The sequence below is a fragment of the Apteryx mantelli genome, chromosome 8 (genome assembly GCF_036417845.1).
Source record: "Apteryx mantelli isolate bAptMan1 chromosome 8, bAptMan1.hap1, whole genome shotgun sequence".
Classification (NCBI taxonomy): domain Eukaryota; kingdom Metazoa; phylum Chordata; class Aves; order Apterygiformes; family Apterygidae; genus Apteryx; species Apteryx mantelli.
Genome location: NC_089985.1, coordinates 25997671 through 26020222, shown reverse-complemented (window position 1 = coordinate 26020222; position 22552 = coordinate 25997671). Strand labels below are relative to the sequence as shown.

At 45.7% G+C, this 22552-nt stretch overlaps 1 protein-coding gene and 1 long non-coding RNA gene across 2 annotated transcripts in view; one reads left to right on the top strand and one right to left on the bottom strand.

Moving 5' to 3' along the window:
* LOC136992511 (uncharacterized) overlaps positions 1–13688 on the bottom strand; it is a 35357-nt gene extending 21669 nt beyond the window's left edge. Inside the window, exon 1 of the long non-coding RNA XR_010884798.1 lies at positions 13485–13688. This is a non-coding gene — a long non-coding RNA (uncharacterized lncRNA). The remainder of the gene's footprint in view (positions 1–13484) is intronic.
* Positions 13689–15486: 1798 nt separating this feature from the next.
* CCN1 (cellular communication network factor 1) lies at positions 15487–17995 on the top strand. Its single transcript, XM_067300980.1, has 5 exons — positions 15487–15615; positions 15725–15941; positions 16292–16639; positions 16776–16978; positions 17088–17995. The coding sequence occupies exons 1-5, from the start codon at positions 15556–15558 to the stop codon at positions 17385–17387; spliced, it is 1128 nt and encodes a 375-aa protein (XP_067157081.1). The 5' UTR covers positions 15487–15555; the 3' UTR covers positions 17388–17995.
* The last annotated feature ends 4557 nt before the right edge of the window (positions 17996–22552 follow it).

The following is a 22552-nucleotide window of genomic DNA, read 5'->3' as shown; positions in this document are numbered from 1 at the left end:
AACAACTCAAGGGCAAAAATGAGAGGATAACTGGCTAGGCTGATAATACTGGGAGATGTCATATGCACTAAAGCTATATAGTTAAAGAGAAGACTGAAAATGAAGGAAATTGCCTTAGAGTTAACATGGCGTTCAGTGTCTCAGGAAGTTACAGAATTGGAAAGCAATCACTGTGCAATTTCAGGCACACCAACACTGTGGAAGTTAAAAGAAAATGAACAATTCTGCCTCCACATGCAGTGGCTGCAATATGAATGATGTCAAGAATGATGAAAATCCAGGCTTCCTGGGCAAACAAGCTCAACATGAGCCAGCAGTACGCCTGGGCAGCAAAGGAGGCCAACAGCATCCTGGGCTTTGTTAAGAAGAGCAGAGCCAGCAGCTCCACGGAAGCGATTATCCCCCTTAGCACTCGACTGACTGCATCTAAATACTGCATCCAGTTTTGAGCCCCCAATACAAGAAAGACATTGATAAACTGGAGCGAGTGTAGCAGAGGGCCATCAAGATGGTCAGGGGCTGGAGCACTTGCCCTGTGAGGAGCAGCTGAGGGAATGGGGCTGTTCACCCTTGAGAAGAGATGGCCCCAGGGGGACCTAAAAGCAGCCCCCCAGTGCCTCCGGGATGGTTACCCAGAAAACAGAGCCAGGCTGCTCACAGTGGTGCGTGGTGGACACAAACTGAAACAGGAGATGTTCTGCCCTGATATAAGGAGAAACATTGTGACCACGAGGACAATCAAGCATTGAGAAGGAGACAGGGTAGGGTTTCTGTCCTTAGAGGTTTTTGAGGCTGGACTGGTTAAAGCCCTAAGCAACTTGGCCTGCCCTCAGAGCTGACCCTGCTTTGAATAGGATATTGGACTAGAAACCTCCTGAGGTCCCTTCCAGCCTGGATTATCCAATGATCCTACGATTTGCCCTGTGCCTTCATGTAAAATGCGAAGGAATACATAGATAGCATTTCCCTGCTCACAGGACTTTTGTGAGAATGCATACATATGCTAAGACTGTAAGGCACCGGAGACCAAAGAGATCAAAAATAAATACTTTTTAAGACAATGCAGAATAAATATCCATCACATGTATACAATGCAAAATTAGGTAGGAACATGCTGTCTGTGGGACAGGAGTTCACTTAGCTGTCTGTCAAGTACCGCTGCTGGTTTGAGGCAAAGCTGAATGGCCACATGGTGTGATCTGACAGAGCCCATCCTTTGCTGAAGGAGGGTAATCAGGACAGCAGGTCAGAACCTCAGCCTATGTTTATAGCGTAGTCCACGCCTCCAAAACCCTTTCACTTTGCATGATAATTTGCTTCTCAAAATATTTCCCTTTGTAAAACTAACAAGAAAATCAGAAAGGAAGAAACTTAGCCTCAAACTGCCATTTAAACAGCCTTGAGTTACTAAAAATCAAAATCAAAAAAAAAAAAAAAAGCTGAGGATGATGGTGTCTGGAGTGCAAGAGACTGCCAGGCAGCAAGAGACTCTCAGGTATGCTCAGAGAAAGACAGCTTCCATTTGCATCAACAACAAAATGTCACTCAACATCTGGATCAGGACCCCTCAGCACGAGAAGTCAGCTTGCAGATGGGGGCAGGATATCCTTTTGTATTTACTCGTCTGTGCCACAGTGACAGTGCTGCTAACACTTATTTTGTTCATTTAGGAGACATCTAGTTATCTCAATTATTTAACAATGTGTAAAATTACAAACATCTTCAACTACAATATGTTCCTCTTGCGTAAACCTCTCCTCTTGGCCACATACATAATGAAAACCCTGTTGAGTCAGTAATAAAATCCAGAAAGCTTTCAAGTCTCGGAACTGAATGTTCAAATTTTGTAGCTCACTTCCTTTTCTAACCAGACAGCAGGGCTGCCAAGAGAATTTCTGGGCGTTCAGCCCCTTTTGAGATACGTACATACATACATATATATATATATATATATATATATTTTTTTTTTTCTATCTCACTTTACCGAGACTGCCAGAGAGCAGGCACTGATTGTTTTTAACTCAGTTATGAACAAATGCTTTTTAAAAAGAAATCAGAATGCTATATATTTTCATCTAATGGAACAGACAACTCAGACCTGGAGAGGGAAAACGATCAGCTCCAGCTATGTCAATAAATAAATATTTGCATTTCTCTCCAGCAGAGGAAAAATGCAGTGCTGATTTTAGGAACCAACCTCAAAAATTCATGTGTTGAAATACCACAGTTCTTTAGGCAAAAGGGCCAGTTGCACATGCAAATGCCTGATTTGCATGAATAACTGCACTATATGCGTGTAGAGGTTGGGGACATGACCTGGCATACCACATTTTTGGAAGACCATTTCTATAAGCCTCATTCCTGGGCAGAGCGGAGCATCCTCATCCCTCACTGAAGCCAATCAGTAATGAGCAAACTTGGCAAATCACAGCTAGGAAGACTTCAATAGCTAAATATGTGAGCTTTAAGATTACATGACACAAAACACTTGCGATCCTGCCCAAAAGACTGAATAGCTTCTAAATCCCTGGCATTTATAACAACAATGACAAAAAAAACCACAATTGCATTTATTTCTCTTCAGAAGCACTGTCTGCTTTTGCATTCATACTGTAAGTAGCATATTAAAAAGGGGACAAAATAGATTTCACATATGTCAATGCAACACAAGAGCAGGCAGCAGCCACGTGAAGGGAAGGACAAACATTCAAAGAGTTTCGTATGGCATGGAAGTACAAAGCTAAGTTCAAGTCTGAGAGTTTTCCCACACTGCAGCTAAGTACATTACCAATAGCCACTGATGTGCTACTCTCTGTGATCGCAGGAGAGTGTGAGGATACATGGCATGACACAGCACACCCCTAACGCACACAGTATCTGCAGCCAAGGTGTTTATACTGGTGTGTGAACTAAAAAGAATGATTGAAGCTACACTCTTAAAGGCTTGTAAGATAAACTGGCAAATAAACATTGACCAGGGAATTAGACCCTATGTCATCTGACAGGAGAAGCAAGCTCATCCTAATCTACCCTACACTCCAAAATGGAAGATCTTTGCATTGATTTCAATGATTAAATCTTTCCACAGTCAGTGGATAATGAGTCAGAACAGGACACACACACTGTTTACTAAAATGCTCTTGGAACTAAGGAGAGGAAGAGAGGAATTCATAGGAGAGGCACAGGAAGAATTCCAAAAACAAGGTAAGAAAAATAAAACGGGGACAAATTGTGGGGGTGAGAATGGAGGCTGAGAGCAGAAATATTGGAACCATCAGAAGGGGAGAAATACTGAAACAGAATGGGAGATATGTATTAGAAGAATCCAAATAGGAAGTCGAATACAGGTAAGGAATAAGGTAGCAGGACTGAACACCCACCAGAAAGAGAAGAACAGGAATAGGAGATATGTAAAGTGGGGAAGACAAAAGTTGGTGGATTCCCAAGTTGTGTACTACTGATGTGTAGGAGCCCCTTTTTAAGTGAAGGCATAGCCAAAGTGACACTAACATCACCAGGATGCTAATGACATTATCAGGACAGACTACTTGCTTTGGCAGGTGATATAAAATAAAAGTCTCCAACTACAAAGAATCTCTGCAATATCCAGTTAGTCAAAACGACTGGGATCAAAGGGAAGCACACTCCTCTAGAAATGCTATTCCTCTCCCTGCGAGTGGTCACCTCCTGCATTGTAGCTGCTCTGCATGTGCTATTGTCATTCAGGAGTAAGCATCCATAGTCCTCATGCTCGTACTTACAGTATCTAAACGCCCCCTTGTTGTTAGCAAAGCCCCGTGACATCACTGCGAAGCAGGAAATAATGTTTCTCTCCTTTTTACAGATGGGGCATTGAGACAGAGAGAGATGAATGACTTGACCAGGACCACACTGGCAGACTGTGTAAACCAAGAACTCAAACCCAGTTCTCCCAAGTTCCCGGCCAGAACTGTAACGCTAGCGAGAACTAAGAAAATTCAAAAAATGCAGATGAACCTTCTTGAAAGTTTTATAAGTAAAACTCCTGCTGTAGGCATGAATGGAGGAAGTGCAGGCTCCAACAGGCAAATTCTTTGCCACCCCATCTCCTGAGTCCCAGAAATACTGTTGATCTGGGCTAATAAATTTCCCCAAGCCCTAGACATTCTCTTGGCCTTTATCCCAAGTTCGCATAAGAAGCTATTTCATAGGCAAGGTTCTTATTTACAGTTACTCAACTCCCATAATATTTTATCTGAGGTGGCATTTTTAACACTCCCCTCCCCAATACTGGATGAACTGTCTCTTTCTTTGCTTTATAGGTTTGTAACTAATCTAGTTAAAATCCCATAAATACTGGGATGTTTCTGTGTTCCACATTCAGACAGGAGGCTGGCTGAGGAAAAAGTACATTACCATTAAAATCATGATGACATCCAGACTGAAGCTGACAATACATTCATTTTTTAAGTCTACTGTCATTAGGCCAGCTGCCCTTCAGGGGCTGACTGTATGAACTGTGTAGCCTTCTAAATGTGTGATACTCAGGCAAGGGTATCTTCCTATGAAACCAAGAGAGAATCAGAAGTACTTGACAGGTCAAACGCTGAGTTAATGTGCTAGTTTTCTATCCCTTGGAGACCTGGGGTATATACTTTGTTTTACTGCGGCCCTGTGTGCCACTCTAAGAGCCCAAAAGGAGGTCATAAATGCAGTGGAATGGGGCACTGGGGAATATCCACAGCAGAACAGGGGGCCTCAGGCCAATTCTGTTGCTGGAATCAATGAATCTCAGTATGGGACTGAAGATTGCTGGTTTTTCTTGAATCAGTGCTCACAACTGAGGCACAATAAAGAGGTACAAGTGGCTATATTGAAACATGGCCTCTAACTCAGTTTGCAAAGAAAGAGTCATATTATTCTACCACTTCTCCACCTAAATGTGCAATGCCCCATAGTGCTGTTGCCCATCATAGCAGTGCTTGGCATAGGATTTCCCCTCCCTTGGCACCCTGGTTTCGTGATGCTCCAAGGGGCGCTGAGGTGGTCTGTGGCTGGGCAGGTGCAGGCTATGGCCATGTGCTAGGCAAACACTTCACTTCCCAGAGATAAGCAGAAACCAACTAAAACAAGCTTTCACCCTGCCTTCGCAGCCCCGTATCTATCCTCCTCTGGATTTTAACAGCGTATCAGTAGCTTTTTCTTTGGCTGTGGCTTGCTTCAGCCCTTCAAGTTCAAAAGTCCTTCCCCAGGGACCTCTGTACCATCTTTCCAATGACACAGGTGAGCCTGGTCTCTCCCACCACTGCTGTCCCTCTCACCCCAAAGCCAAAGTAAGCGTGGCAGCTTTGTATCAGCCTCTGGTTTTGCTTTGGTAGATCCCAGGCTATTCCCTGCACTTGTCCATAACTGTGTAGTCATCTACCCTTCCTTCCCAAGCCTTCCACAGTTTCAGCGCCTTATAAGAGCAGCTCCCCTCCTGCCTATGCCCAGATACTGGTCTCTGAGCTGGAGCTCTTCAGACAGAGCCCTGTGATCGCTTTATGCACCGTCTTGTGCAGATCCCTTCAATCAACTAGACAGCAGCTCCCAAGGTCCATCCACACTGCATCTCCTGCATTCACTCTTCTGCCATTAAAAGCCATGTCCCAACACCACCCAGGCTAGCAGCCTCTCCTTTTAAAGGATCTGCAGTCTCTTCATGAGACTAATAACAAAAGCTAGTGATGTTTAGTCCAGGGGAGGATGAAAACTGGTTAGGAACGCGGCCAAATACTACGACTCTGCATTGCTTCTCAGAAAAGGAGCTTGCCGACAATGAAGTTGCAGACAGGGCTGGAGGGCAAAGTTGGCCCAGCTACCTTGTGCTTGAAGGCAGAGTAAGAAGAGGTGATGAGCTACTTTTGTTTTCCTGTGGTGAGTGGACTCCCCATGGGATGGCTGCACCCCTCTATGTCACTGTGATGCTGGCTCATGTGCTGCCAGAGAAATGTGCTCCTCTAGAGACGAAGCTGGTGGGAAAGCAAAACAATCTCACTTGGACTCCTAGCTTTATTCACATCCTGAGATGACTATTAAATTTATATTTATTTATTTATTTATGTTTATATATATATATATATATATCACAGTCCATAATAACTGCCTATAGCTAAACATACATTGCTTAGCAGGCTCCTACTTCCTAACTTTTCTTTTCTTCAGCAGAAAACTTTCCATGATAGGTTAGTCAGACATCTGAGCCCATGACTCCCTTTTTAAAAGCTACCTTAATCTTCTCCTGCAAGAGTTAAAAAGGCTGCCAGCTGTTTAATGAGATTGTCAAAATAAACTCACGTCTTAGTCCAGGATAACTTCAGAGCAATCAGAGGGACACAGATGAAAAAGCAGCCACCCTTTCCTTGGGACCTCTCCAGAAACTCAAACGTCAGCTGTTTAAGTTAATTAACATGTGTGTATTAATTAATTAATTAATTCCATTAAATTTGACCAGATAAATCAGATTTAATATCAGTGTAACTGAGATCAGAAGCTACTGCCTAAACAAGACCTCAGTCAAGATTCAAAGCTAATCTTTAAAAAATCTCCTTGAATCGGGAAGTGGTTTTCTTAACATCCCAGTTAGCAGCTTGTACGTAAGGGAGGTGTTTACATCCTCTCAAACGGCGAGGGCTCTGTACATTTTGCTTTCCCCACAGCGCCTGGTCCTTCTCACCTTTTAAAAACATAGCTGCCGATCGTGTTCTGACTCTCGGATTTGGTTCTCGCTGAGCCCCAGCCCCTGCTCTGCGGAAAAGCAAAGGCACCGCGCGTTCGTGCCTGGGTGCACGCTTTGCCCCGTGCAGCGCTTGCCCCGCTCTCGGCGGGGAAGAGGCGTAGCTTTGCCCACTCCTGAACTTTTCTTCCTCATTTCACACTGGACTTTCATCAGCGGCATTTCAATAACAGCTCTGTTCTCCCTCCAGCAGAACTGCCATCTCGACCACCTCTTTCACGAGCTATATAAGCGAGGAAAAGCTTCTTACCCCACATCCTCACTAACCACAATCTACTAGCCCTCTATTTTTGAAATATTTAAGGCCTTAAATGTAAAATTTGGGGTTTTACAGCAGCTAATATTAATAGAAACATTCTCAGGATTTTTTTTCCCCAATGTAAATGGAACACTTTTATTTTTTTAAACATCCCCCTGTGGTGCTTGCAAGCCAAACACTGCAGCATTGTACTAGCCCAGGGCACTCACTATAAACACATCTGTCTCGCTTCTCTGTCAGGCCCTGTGAATTCTGTATAAAAGAGGAAAAGTAAACGTGTACATTAAATATTTACTGTTTTCAGTATGTATAATCTAAAGTGTTTTTAGCAGCACAAGCAAGGCACGCTTTTAATCAGTGATTTTTATTTTGACATGGCACTATTAAAAATCATACAAGTAGAGCCTGAAAAAGCCCCCTCCTCTAAACCAGAGGCTCTCCTCTCACAACTGGTTATAAATACTATTGTGTTATTACCCACCACTCACCTGAAAGACCCATGCTCTCCCATTTTCATGATCCTTTTGGGCAAATGATCGCAGCAGCGTGGAGAGTCTCAGAATCAGACCCAAGCTAGCTTTGGGCAGGAAGAGAGGATTAGCTACAGCGATAAATATGTAGTTAACTGTGCATAAAATGATATATAGAGAGAAGAGTTAAAAGAATAACAACACAAAAGCAAACTTCTTTGAAAGTAAATAGCCACCAGTCAGCACTGATTTTCTTCTGTGATTAACACAGCAGCTAGCTTTTAACACTTCCTCCATGCAGAAGAGCTTCTGCTTTTATCTCAGCACTGACGCTTGCAGTCATATATTCTGTACAACTGGAAAAGTTATGTTAATGCAGTCATAAAAAAGCCTCCACACCAAAGTAATCTCCGATAGCCCCTGCTAACTTTTTCCTTCCTGCGGACATCCGTCCCTGGGAAAGCAGTGGGCAGCATAGATGCTTCCCGGCTGACTCGGAAAGACGTCCTTTTCCCTGCGGGTCTGCAAAAACCGGCCTGCTCCTTGCTCATGGCTGCTGGACGGAGCTGCACCAGGGCCGGGCACGGTGCAGGCGTCCGTTCGCCGGATGCACCCCAGCCCTCGCCAGCCGGCTCCCTCGAGCCGTCTTTTATCCCTCAGCGGAGATAAGGGGAGGAAGAGAGTCCGCTCAGACAGTCCCTTCTTCACTCCCTAGAAAAATCACCCCAACCAGTTCAACAGAGCCAGAAACATCTTTTAGATTTGGAAGCTGATCAAGTCTAGAGAGGGTTTAGCACATCTCCTTAATCGCAGGCACCCAAGACTGGGATGGGCAGCGATTTGCACATTCCTGGATTGTAACGCTGTCTCCGCAAACATTCCTAAAGCACATACATGATCTGTTGGCTGCCTCTGCGTCCTTCCTATCTGCAAGGATGACATCGTGTCTACTTATTTGTCTGCTGCTGACTTTATCACTATGCTATCACTGACCAGAAGCGAGGGGCACAAGCCAGAGAATATTGCAAATAGCTAATCTGCAGCAGGAGGGTAGCCCCCGACAGGGTTATGGCTGGCTTCCTTGCATCCGTTAGCTCATATGTGTCATCAAACAGGCACGATGGAAGAAAAGAGCACAACTCACTGCCGCTCAAAGGTGCTCGTATAACATATCAGGAGGTAACGGGGAAGAGCCCAGCTAGAACAGAATGGAAATAAACAGTAATGCAGCAAATACAGCTAGGGTCTTGGCGTGTTTTAATAAGCTCGTGTATTTAGCAGAGAGTGAGTAACGATTCTGGACAAAGCCCACAGGAACCTCGGGAGATTCTGCAGTATTCTGACACTAATCCTGTGACCTTTTCAGCAGCGAGCCTGAAAGGATCAGTAATTGACACAATTTGGTGTGTGGCAAAGCATGCTCACCATCCTGCAAGAAAAGGCCCTCCTTTCTATTTGCATGCAAAGAAAGAAAAAAACCTACACTCATTTATTTGAAAACACAGCTACAAAAATATGTATTACCATGTGTTCTTAAAAACAAAGGCCAGGCAGGTCCTTTGAACATCCACGTATCAGTGACATTAACAGTAGGGAGTAAATGCATCAGAATTAAGGCAGAGGGTTCCTCTAGCATTGATATAGGTTCACCTTAAGGAAATCTAGCTTTGATTATTAACTACAATGAAACAAAATACCTTCTGGGGAACATGAGTTTGCCATGTATTTTAAATGCAGAAAGAGAAGAAAAACCCGAATATACTCAAGACTGTATTCTGGGGCAGTTACTCCTGCAGCACAGATAGAAACAGAAGGCAGTTGTCTCCTAGGTCTCGCTGAGATGAAGGCTGAGGCAGAGAAACACAGCTGCTCGCAAGCATTACAGGGATCACAGCCTGGAAGTGTTCTTTGATCAAGGATTTCTTAGGCACAACCCTATTGATTGCAATCAGGTTAAACTAGCTCCAATAAGCCCTAGCAATCATGAGCAATTTTCTTTGAGCTTGCTCACTTGGCCTTAGCAGAGATGTCAGTTCACATGCATTGCCCCACTGGGAAATTCTGCACACTGAGGACCAAAGTTTAAAGCTAAGAACAAGCTTCTACTGAGATCATCTGGGATGGCTGGATCTTGAGGGTGGGATCCCTGCCTGAGGCCTTCATCTCAGGTGGTGCTGAGACAGAGCCTACGTAAGCTCTTGAAGCCTCAACTTCCATCAATGAAACTCATGAGACACAGCTGTGGAAAGAATGTTTCCAGAATGTATAATGGGAGTTTTCAACCTGTATTGTTACCATGTGCAAGCTGAATCACTGCATGGGGTGAAAGTGATAGGCATGACTTAGAAAGCCAGATGCAGCCAGGTGCTAGCTAGAACAATCTTGATTTTTTTTTTGGTTGTTGTTGAATAGAGAGCCTAGCCCAAAGCCCATGATAGTCTTTCCATTGCAAACTTCCGATATAGGGGAGTGCCTGATGCATTCAGAAGATGCAGTTTGCATTCTAGTGAAGTAAGCTTTAACACCTGAAGCACACACATATGTGCTATCTGAGATTAAAATGTATACTAATTTACCTGTCTCACTGAAGAGGCCGAACTGCTTTCCAGTGCTACTGTAGCAGCTGGTACTAAAATAATTTTTAATGTCAGATCCTTGAATGACAGTGACAAAGATCTTTTGATTCCCTGGCTGGCTGGGAGGAACTAAGAAATGGTTGTAACTCTTTTGCCTTTCTGCACCCAGCATCGGGTGAGAATGGCATGCAATACGTAGTGCTAGTCAAAGGTTCAACAAGATACATCGACCATTGGCAGGGATGCTTCTTGCCTGTCGTGCTGCCGTGTCCTGTATACTTGCATGTGGTGCAGTTCACACGCTGAAGAAGCAATCAGCACAACTGAATACTATTTCAAACTTTGCTTCTCTGTTTCCCCTGCAGGGTTAGGAGGGTCATGAGTTCCTCTTCCACTTTCACAAAACTGGGACCTTCAGGACACCTTGACAGCAGCCAGGGAAAAGCAGCATACCTGCAAAGCCCGGTCCCTCTCTGTGCACAAATATTGCAAAACACAGCCCCCCAGGGTTACAAACCACAGGCAAGGCACAGTCTGTACTCAAACTGACAGGCATTAGCTAAAGGGATATAAGGAATGAGTAGCAGGGAAGGGGGAGAAAACAAAGAGGAAATGCCACATTCAGAGAATTCAGCATAAACTCTGAGCATATCCAAGCAAGAAAAAAAAATTCTGAACCCACTTGAATGTCAGCTGCTGAAGTCTTCTGGCTACTCTGCCGCTCTGCCTGCATGTTGCTATGCTTAATTTGCCCCGCTGGATTTGCAGCTCCTGTGAGTCACTGAGAGGAGCCATTGACTGGGAGAACTGATTTAGTGCAGCAGGAACCGGTGGCCTGGCAGGAGCTGCAGGAGAGGCCCAGCCTAAGGTGGGTAAACATCAGGAAAGGAAAGGCTATAGGGAACTACGACAGGGGAGGAGAGACAGAAGAAACACAGGGTAAAGGATGGATGAAGGAAAAAGAGAATGAGAAAGAGGAAATTAAACAGAGTACAAGAGTTGGTGCTGATTTTAATAAGAACCTTCCCCAAAATTCCTATGATTGCAAACTGCTGATGTTCTCTAATCCGGATTGGACACTTACTTTCACTGAAAGTAGCAGCACTCGGGGGAATATCTATACAGCACTTTACAACACTCCAAAATCCCCACGTGTAGCCATGAAAAACTAACAGTGGGTGAAGGGAAGATAAATCATTCATTTAATTTTTTCTTGATTTGGTTCTTTAGAAGTCCTTTTCCCTGGAGAGGCAAAGGCCTGTGGAAATGGTAGTATACACTGAGTAATTCTGGAGTACCTGCTGTACAAGCCAATTGCTCCAAACGCCTGCTTTGTATTAGCCAAGCTCTCAGCAGACTTCACCGTAGCAATAGCAATTGCCTAGGGCACAAAAAGCTACGAGCCACTAAAATACTCTTCATCGTATGAACAGTTGTGAGCACTACATGTTTTCCACCTCACTTAGAACAACAAAGGTTTGAAACTTTACATTATGTTATACTGAACACAATCTAAGAAAGGAAGATATTTCTTCCAAACTTTTCCCTGTTTCCCAAGGTACATTCGGGAGATGTAGACACAGCCCGGAACGTAAACTCTGGGTCACGGTTTGTAGCAGGGGAATGAACGCGTGCAGCAGAAGCGTATGAAAGGTTCACAGTCTAACTTGAACTTGAAAGTAACTCAGCTGATTTCAAGTGTTGTTAACTACTTGAAATTCAGGACAGGTTTGTTAAAAAGTGCTTCAAAGCTTTCAAAGTGACCTTTTTTGAGCAAATGTAGGTCCAGTTACAGTTTCCCATCAAAGTTGTGTGAACGTGTGGGTAAGACATGAAACCAAGTGAGAAAAGGTGCTATTCACTGCCTTTTCCTGTGGCATGTGCTAAATGTTGTGAAAGTCACAGATCAAAGGAAAATGCTCAGTGCATGTCCTTAAATTAGATGTAATTAAATAAACAAGTGTTTTGCATAAATCCCTGAAAAGCAAAGCTGCTCAATTTAACCACCCATTGGTATGTTAGCTCTTTCTGCTTTAACGCTTTCAAAATTTTCGTTAATAAAAATGCATTGCATCACAAAACTGCTCCTCTTGATCACAATGCCACTGTGTAAGGAGTCATCCTGAGCAAAAGTACCCATCAGAAAGTATCTCAAAAAGCTAACATTACCTTTTCAAAATTAAAGTATCCTAGAAAGAACATATACCTACAATAAATAAATAAATAGCTAAAGGGAAGCCTGGAGTACTGGGTAGCTCAGAGCCTGGAAACAGGAACAAGTCTTTCTCCTCCTCGTCACCAGCTGGGGCTTAGCCAAATCAGTAGGGATGGAAAGTTGTTACTACCGTTACTGGCAGCTATATAAGTTAGCTGGTGGTCCCTGTCCAACTCTTAATGGACATGTAAAATAACTCCTGTCACCAGAAATGGCACTAAATGGTATGTATTGGCAGTCTCGGGGGATAGCTGCATGTAACTAAAGACTGAATTTCCCTTTCGACTATTGTCCTTTCTGGTCAAATTTTCAGGCATGTGAGTGAAGAAGAAAGCCACTACCTACTTCTGCATAGCACCTTCTGGGCAGAGAGGGCCCAGCGCTTTTACCCCATCGCTTTTCACGAACCACAAAACCACCATAAAATAAAAACCACCGTAAAATAACAACACGAGTCTAATTTACTTGAATGAAAAGAAAAACACGATAAGATCAAGTTGTGGGAAAAAACACGAGGTGACCCCTACGTCGACAGGGGCTGGGAGGCGCCGCGGCCCTGCGTGGGCGCTCGGCTCCCGGGCGGCTCCCGTCCCCCCGGAGCATCCCGCGGGCGGCGACGCGGCCGCGGCGCACGCGGGGCGGGACGGCTGCGTGCCATCCAGCACGGCAGGAGCTCGGGAGACGCAGCCCTTGGGGGGGCGGGGGACCCCCACCCCCCTTTGCCGCCGTTTTGGGGCCCGCAGCTGCTTTGCTGGTGCTCCTCTGCTTACGCAAGGCGAAGGGGGAGGAGGTGGCGGTGAGGGAGCGCTTTCCGCGGAGGATCAACAAAGATGGACTGTCTCCATCAGCCCCTGCTCCGTCCCCCGGGGCCGGGCCGGTGAGAAAAGATACCCGTCTGAGAAGCAAAACAAAGCGGTGAATGTTTTTGGCAACCCCGCTGGAAGGTGCCGGGCTGGCTGCAGACAGGGGCCGCATTATGCTGCGCCCCTTCTTGTGTCGCCCGGGCAGCGCGGGTCTCCGCGCCGCACGCCTCGGCCGCAGCCGCGCTCCGGGGGCGACCGCAAGCCCCCTTCTCCGCCGCCCCGGCAAGCTGCAACAAGGCTCCTTGTTATCCCTGCCGGTATTAAAATACACAGCAAAACACAACACATATACATGCACCCCCCCCCCCCCGCCCCTGCGGAGGTTTAGCACCGGGAGCAGCACTCACCGTGCAGCATGTGCGCAGCGCCCCATCAGTCACCACGAAACGAAACGCTCCTTGCTGTAACCCCTGCGGCGGCGGCGGCGGCGGCGGCCGGGGGCAGGCGACGGGGCGGCCGCGCTTCTCCGCGCGGAGCGGCGGGTCCCCCCGCGCGTCCTTCGCGGCCCGCACAGACACCGACTGCGCGGAAACGCTCCGCGGCCAGGCTACTCGGCTCCCCTCCTCTGCGCATCCCCTCCCGCTCCCCCTCCCCCCGCTGCTTTCTAGGGGCTCTGGAGAGTTTTGTAGAGTTTCTCCTCTGCTCTGAAGCTGCTCGTCCACCTTCCATCCTTGAAGGCAACCAAAAAAAAAAAAAAAAAATTATATATATATATATATATATATATATATATATAACGCCCAAACTTGTGTTAGGAACAATCAGCTCATTTGCAAAGAAAAATCCCTGGGACGGGGACTTATTGTAACGCCGTTGGGTAGCAGACTAAACTACTTTGCTTTTTTTTTTTTTTTTTTTTTCCAATAAATGAGCAAACTACACTAAAACGCCAGTTGGCTCCTCCAGTGCAATTCTCCTAAATCATGATAGACAGATTGCGTGAAAAACAGGAATTCCAAAGAATTTCCTGCCCTGGGAACAGAAGTTAAGGCTATATTTAACAACATCTGAAGCTGTCAAGAATGCTTTGTGGTTGGATAACAGAGCAGAAAAATGTGAAAAATGCAGGCTACTGCTATACCAAATATGGAAATATTGTTACGTCTGGTGTCTAAATCACCATCTGGAAATACTTACAGCCATGAAAAGAAAAAACGCCACAACAGAAGCTTAAACTCTCCTCCCCAACCCCAATTCTTAAACTTCAAGAAGGAAAAGCTACTCGAGTACGTCCAGCTTGAGAGAGGAATACTAAAAATTGATGATAAACAGGACAAAAGAGGGTTGCGTTTGCTGCAGGGCCCAGGATTTCCTGCAATTTTGTCACTGGCCTAAAAACTAGACACCTAAACACAGCTAGGACATGTGCAGGGCTGCCAGGCTTTATGGTAATGCAAGCAAATAACACCAAAATGTTGCTCTCTTAAACAATAGCACGGATGACAAAAGCCTGGATATTGCAGATTTTGTACGTGGAAAATATTTTTTATATATATATATATATATTCCTATATATAGTCCTATAAAACAGTAGCACTGTCATCTCTTTTAAATGTTCCTCTCCCTGGGGGAAGGTGATTTAGGTAGATGTTTATTTTAATTGCTTATCACTGCGTGCTGGAGTGAAGGTCAGGGAGAGTTCGTTATTCCATGGACGCTTTTTTCCCTTGCCGGGTTCCTATGTGTCCTATAGGGTTCAACGGCGGAGAAGCATAAACACAACAGTTAAAAAGAAGGGAATCCGAGCTTCCAGGGGTAGCTTTAAACTCCTTGTTTTCCCAGGCGCGCGTTCCCGTTCGGGCGCGAGCGGGGCCGGCTGCCGGGGGCAGACACCTGCGCGGCGGCCGGCGGCTCCCCGGGGCCGCGCCCCGCAGCGCCCCGCAGCGCCGCTGGGCCCGGCACGGCCCGGCCGCAACATCCCGCTGTGCGGCCGCGTCCCAATATATGTGTATGTATATATATATATATATATGTGTGTGTGTGCGTGCGTGTGTGCGCGTATCCCCCCTCCCTCCCTGCGCAGGAGCGTGCGATAGCGCTTCAAAGGGAGGCTTGCAGAAATCCCCGGAGCGCGCTGGAGAAGGACTTGCCCGAGAGCTGTGAGACCGGGGGGAGGAAGAAGGAGGGGAAGGAAAAGAGGGAGAAAAGAGCGAGGTGGGAGCGAGCGGGGCGCGCGCGGGCCGGGCCGGGCCGGGCCGGGGCGGCGCGCGCCAGCCGCATTCCTGGGATGCCGCGAGCGCGGGGCGCTGCCGCGGCCGGAACGCCGACGTCACGCCGCGGCGGCACGCGGCGGCCCCGCGCCCCATATAAGGCGGGCGCGCCCGCCGCCGCCTCAGACCGCGCCGGCTCCGCTCCGCGCCGCCCGCTCCGCCCCGCACCGCCGCGCGCGCCGCTCCGCTCCGCCGAACAGCGGCCGCCATGAGCCCCGCCGGCAGCGGCCCCGCTCTGGCCGCCGCGCTCCTCTGCTTGGCGCGCCTGGTAAGTGTCCGCGGCGCTGCGCGGCGCTGCGCGGCGAGGGGGAGGAAGGCGGCGGGGGAGGCGCGTGCGGCCCCGCGGCTCTCGCCTCACGCCGCCTCTCTGCCCGCAGGCTCTGTGCGCGCCCTGCCCCGCCGCCTGCCAGTGCCCGCGGGAGGCGCCGCGCTGCGCCCCCGGCGTGGGGCTGGCGCTGGACGGCTGCGGCTGCTGCAAGGTCTGCGCCCGGCAGCTCAACGAGGACTGCAGCCGCGAGCAGCCCTGCGACCACACCAAGGGGCTCGAGTGCAACTTCGGCGCCAGCCCCACGGCGCTCAGAGGCATCTGCAGAGGTAAGGTGCCGGCCGGCTGGCTCCCCCGGGGAACAGAAATAAAAACAGGGGTCCCCGTAGTGCCGAAGTTTAGTAATTTTGAGCCCATGTATGGTTATGCTTTGTTGTTGGTAGCTTGGCAGAAAGGCGCATGACTTCAGCAGTCTGGAATGCAATTCAGTATGTCTGGGCTCCGCTAAAAGCACATAAGGAAAAGTGATTCCTGACTAACTTATTGTTCTAGCCTCGCGTCTCCAGGGGATTGTAGGGAACTTTGCTGGTCCGTTAAATTCAATTTATGGTAAATACGTGTGTTCAAACGAGCGATCCCCACCTCTGACTCCCTCCTTTCTCTCTTTGTTAATCTGCAGCACAGTCTGAGGGGAGACCATGTGAATATAACTCCAAAATCTACCAGAACGGCGAAAGCTTCCAGCCCAACTGCAAACACCAGTGTACGTGCATAGATGGAGCTGTGGGCTGCATCCCGCTCTGCCCGCAGGAGCTCTCCCTTCCTAACCTGGGCTGCCCCAGCCCCAGGCTGGTCAAAGTGCCCGGGCAGTGCTGCGAGGAGTGGGTCTGTGACGACAGCAAGGATGCGCTGGATGAGCTGGAAGGCTTCTTCAGCAAAGAGTTTGGTGTGGATGCGTCCGAAGGCGAATTAACCAGGAACAATGAGCTAATTGCCATTGTGAAAGGAGGCCTGAAAATGCTACCTGGTGAGTAAGGGTTAATTTGTGTAATGCTGACAGTTTAGGCTAGAGGGGGAGAGGCTGTGTGACCTTTTAGACCCCAATGGAAAGAGAAACCTAGTGAGAGCATATATTTAGTCTAAGCCCTCCTGTTCTCTTCTAGTTTTTGGATCTGAGCCACAAAGCCGAGCTTTTGAGAATCCCAAATGCATTGTGCAAACAACTTCCTGGTCCCAGTGCTCCAAGACCTGTGGAACTGGCATCTCCACGAGGGTTACCAATGATAATCCCGACTGTAAACTCATCAAAGAGACCAGGATATGTGAAGTGAGGCCATGCGGCCAGCCTAGCTATGCCTCCCTAAAGGTAAATACAGACTCCTCTGGTGCTTCTCTTCTTTCCAAACTGGCTTGGGTAGAGAGTAAAGGCTGGAGAAGCATCTCCCGCTAATAATATTATTGCCTCTTCTTTACAGAAGGGAAAAAAATGTACCAAGACGAGGAAGTCCCAGGCCCCAGTGAAGTTTACTTATGCTGGATGTTCCAGTGTGAAGAAGTATCGCCCCAAGTACTGTGGATCATGTGTGGATGGAAGATGCTGTACTCCCCAGCAGACCAGGACTGTCAAGATCAGGTTTCGTTGTGATGATGGAGAAACCTTCACTAAAAGCGTCATGATGATCCAGTCTTGCAGATGCAACTACAACTGTCCACATGCAAATGAAGCTTATCCTTACTACAGACTTGTCAATGACATTCACAAATTTAGGGACTAAGTCATGTTGGGGGTGGGATGCTAAATGGAATTTTGAAGTAACCAGCCACGGAGAAAGGACTTTGATGGAAATGGTGCCTTGCCCACTTGAGGGCAACATTGAAATGTTACAAGAGTGCACTGTGCAACTGGACACTAATGCAACAGAGATTTAAGCATACTTAAGGCTTCATAATACTGGAGCGACTTTATTGCTTCTTTTTGGAGCACCTTATCTTTTATATACTGTTTTCTGTTTGTAAGTGATAAGTGTTTCGTTCTGGTTATGAAAACTTTTTTTCTATACTGTTCAACTTAACACTAGGCTTTCCCTCTCCCCTCCATCTTCTCCCACCCTTTCCCAACCAAGTTGGAAGTTGCATTCCTTCCTGAGGTGGGCACTTGTGGGGTGTTCACGGTGGCAGCTATTATGTACCAACTGTAGTTTAACGGCAGACAGAAATCAGTTGTTTTAAAGCTGAGTATTTTATTTATCAAAATGTAGCTTTTGTTTTTGGTTTTTTTTTTTGAGTTTTTTTTCTACCCCTCTTCTCCCCTGTAATACTGGAATAAGTTGTAAATGATTTTAATTTTATATTCAATGAATTAAAAAATTATTTATGGAATTAATCATTTAATAAAGAAATATTTACCTAACTATTCTTAGTAGAACATGTTGAAAGGCAACAGCTTTAAAGCAACTGCAGGAGCTTTCTCAAAGTTTTAAATCCCAATGGACTCAAATTCCTTAAACTGAAACAAGCTCTACTACAGATGCAGCAATGACTAAGCCAAGCCTGCTTATTTAGGTAAATGTCATGCTGAAGTGGTGTATGCAGCCTGCAATCCCATGCTCCCTAACACATATCTAGAAAATGCTTCTTGCCTTTGAAAGCAAATATGTGATAGAGGGACTGAAATGTTAATTAGACTGTCAGATTATTCAAACTGTCCTGGAATTTGCAACATAAGGTACTCCATTAGAATGCAGTATGTGCACAGGGATGTTGAACACTGGGGTGGAAGCATTGATCAGGTCTCACGTTTTCTGGTGGCTGCTTTTTGCAAATAAATACATTTCTGTGGAAGAAGAATGTTTCCTACAGTCTGCAGGAGGTAGCGTGCTTTCACTAAATTCAAATTAAATGAGCTGCAAGCAATGACTCTTGTTAATCCTAATAAACCAGTGATGAAAAGTAAACATACTGTTAACAGGAGAAGAATGTGAGGAATTTCAAGTACTTTCCCAATAGAGAGTAAAGGCAAAGCAGCCGATCTTTTCGCTTCCTCACCTCCCCTTCCCACTTTTTAAATATGCAACTACACTTTATACTTTGGGGACATGGATGACTTTTAGCATGCATTAAGATGAGAAAAAAAAACTATGGGAAGACTGAGAAAGCTGCACTGAACATACATGCTATCCTGGTTAGTAGAAAGCTGCACTACAGACAAGACTGAAAGGAAACCTGTGACAGCTTTTTCCCCTCCTCACAGCCAGTTAGTTCTCTAGCAAAGTCTCTCCCCTGTAGTCTTTAGCAGGTTATTCCCTATAAAAAGCAGAGATTGATTTTGAGGTTTTACAGTTGTGAAGTATTATCACCCAGTGTCATACAGTTAGACGCATCAGTGGCTGAGTTAGCTTTTCATTAGATTAGACATGAATATTTCAATAAAATAAATGGCCAAATATCTCAGAAGCTCATCTCTGGCAGCTAATGCTTTGCCTGAAAAATTACAGCCGTCTTTTTCTGCTCAGTCAAGTTCTCCCCCTGAAGGCATTCAAAACTTTTTAGCTGTTTTGGAATTTACCACCTGGCCACCAGTCTTAGCTGTACCTAAACTTGTCTGTACAATATTTGTTGACAGTAAAAGTGTACAATGCAGCAAGGCACTTTTGTTTGGATTCTGCTTAAATCTAGCACTGAACACTTCGTCACATCTGCCTCTCGCTGATAAACCATCAGGTTTACATGTTGGGTTACTGCACGGACAGAGTAAGAGGAACATCCAATACAGATTGGCTGCATGCTCATTCTTGACCATCTCCTCTTTTAGTCATATTTTAATTACATCTTTAAGTAGCACAGCTCCCCTAAAAACTGCACATATGCAAAACTGTCTATAACATGCACACCATATACAAACAAAAATGGCCCTTCCAACTCCTGTCTAAAGTGTGGTTCTAGATGGGTCCTAGATTTATGACGTGTACTTTGGGCTTTTCATGTTTTATCAGACAGGGAAGGGGTTCTGTAATCTTTGCTCACTAGAAGAATATACCTGAGCTGGAGGGTAAAGGCTGCAGGAGCAGATCATACAGAGTAAAATTTATTAGATTACATTATCCTTTTATAAAAAGAGAGTAAACAGCCCCACTAGAACAAATAGCAAATCTTCCGGCATTAGAATTTCACACTATCATCAACATAGTTTTCTTTTCACTTACTGCATTTCACAACAAAAACATCAAAACCCACAATTCCCAAAATTGTAAAAGTCAACTTCATCTCTTATATTTCATCTTTGCACTTGCTTTGAAATCTTTATGTCCTCTGTTGCTCCAGTAGAAAAAAACCAGATACTAGCCATGAAAATATGAATGATAAAAATATGGTTTTCCTTTAAGTATAAGTAGCAGGGCTTACAGATAAGGTTAACAAGCACAGCTGTAACTTTATTTCTTGGTCCAAAACTAAAATATCAAAATCCTTCTTCAAGATGAATACTAAAAGATCTGTTGACTAGGTATCAGGAACAGAAGTAATGTCTATGAAAAGAAGCAGTAAGTTTTCAGTACACTTAAATACCAGGACATGAAGTAGTTCAAATCCTGAAAATAAAACAGTCGACACCACGTGGATTTCTCCAAGCAGGCCAAACGCCCTGAAATACCCCATATTTGTCTGGGGAGTCCTCACCCACCAGAAGGACGAGCACCAGTGCAGAATCCTACAGGCACAGTATCGAGCATCACCCTTTCAGCAGCAGCACCCGCTTCAGTGGTCTCACCCTCTGCTAGTCATTTCTACCCCTGTTTCTTTAGCAGATTATTTTTAACTTGCTCTGATTTGTCACGCAATCCCACAAACAGCTGTACTAGTGCAGCTGATGGGGTCACATGAGGATGGAGAAGAGCAGCCTGGGGCAGAGCTTGCTGAAGCTGGTGCTGCCGCCAAAAGGAGCATATGTCAAACTACAGCTTTAGGACTGAAGAAATATTTATTCTTGCATTCAACATGCTTATTTACAAGTGTTTTAATGATGTTAATCGCTATAATATCAGGTTACACATAAAATCTTCCCTACTAATGAATACAATGCAACGATGATGACATTTTTATTTCCTTGAGTGCTGCACCATAGGAAACAAGGTAAAATGCAAGCAAGAGTATGCAGAAAACAGAATTCAGTCATTATACTAAACCCTCTCTGGTGGGATGCCGCTAGTATTCTTTCATGAATGAGGAAGCAAACTGATGAGGAGCAGATGGATGAAAAGCTAACATCTTAATAGCTTGGCTGTCCCGCTTTCAGTAAGTAGCCCACGCTCAGCCAGGCCAGAAGAACCACTACATCCCATACGTAACTTGCCATGGAGCCCACAGCAAAGTAGCCTGCACCGGACCTGCCAGGGGCCACCAGCCAGGCACCAGGCCAGGCTCCCCCACTACGTGCGGGAAGCCGTGGTGGTGCATGAGCTGCCCGGGACCAGGAAGCAAGGACGCCAAACAGAGGGATGGCTGCGTGAGGGTTTCCTGTGCTCACAGTTCACTCGAAGCTGTATAAATTAGGTGCTCTGCCACAAATCTGGATACGTGGGAGAATTTCTGAGCAGGTCTTGAAGACTGAACCAAAAAAGTTTGCAGTGGACAATTATTTGGGGTTTGACGTCAAACCTATATACCTACACAAAAGCAGAGGCTTCTACAGGGCTTGTTCTAGCCATGTGCTAGCCCTTCTGATCTGATCCTGCTGAAGAGCACTCAGATGCACGCGTGTATTTTTTTAGCATGCTCCTGTTTAACCAATGGAACGACTTACATGCAGTGCTCAGAGCGCTCAGCACACAGCAAGGGAAGGCTGTACAGACTTACTTGCTGCTCTGCCTCAAGCCCGTTTTCAATGCAGACATGTCCCTGTTTTCATCTTCACATATTTTCTTTGCACGTTACATAGCCATGTAGAAAACAGCACACAGAAATGTAGAGGGACCACAGAGAAAGCAGTGACATACAACTAGCTTTGGATACATTTATAAATGCATTTCAACTCATGAACAACTGAACTGCATTGAACCATAGTGAGACTTAGTATCTGTAAAATACAAGTCCTGTAAAAGATCTCAACTGATAAAATGATGAAATAAACATCTGTCTATATTATCCCATAAAGACCAAACCCTGATGATTTTTTTTCGGAAAAACTACAGAGCTATGACTTTTACATATACAATTTATATTGGAGAACATCCTGAATGACCCCAAGGCACCATTCACATATGCGACTTCATCTGTCTTGAAATACAGCCACTTAAGAAGCGGAATGTAGCAACCATCCAGCAAAAAAGAAACATTATATAAGCTTTCGTAAGGTTTTCCTTTACTGGACAGAAGAATTTTCAAGGTAAGGTGCATAGATTTGCCCAGAAGGGAGTCTGCCTAGGACAGAAACATTAACAGCTTGACCTCATGATGAGTGCAGTCAGAATTTTAATAATAGGTATCAAGGGACTCCACCATTACAAATATCAGATGAACAGTCAACAGTGTAATCCAGTTACATTTTGAGAACACTGGTTCAACACCCGACCAAAGATGACCAGCAGATAGGCTGATTCAGAGACACCAGTTTCTCTGAAGCTACCCATTTCCTTGAGCATCTCAGACCAGGCGAGACCTAAATTAGCTCATGAAATCTGACAAAATCAGACACAAAGATGGTATGGCTGTAAAACCAGGGAGTCTACTGAAGAGAATTTAAAATAGGAAAATATACTTTACTCTACAGAAGCAGGTATTTGTGCTATAATAGAATAATCCCATTAAAACTGAGAAGGATGTGTGCAAACACAGCTGAAAGTAGAGGCAGTGACAAAAGATAATGAAGAGACATGACAGAGTTTAGACATGAAAGTGATTCTCAGGTAACTTCTAACTCAGGTAAGTTCTCAGGAACTTCTCAGGT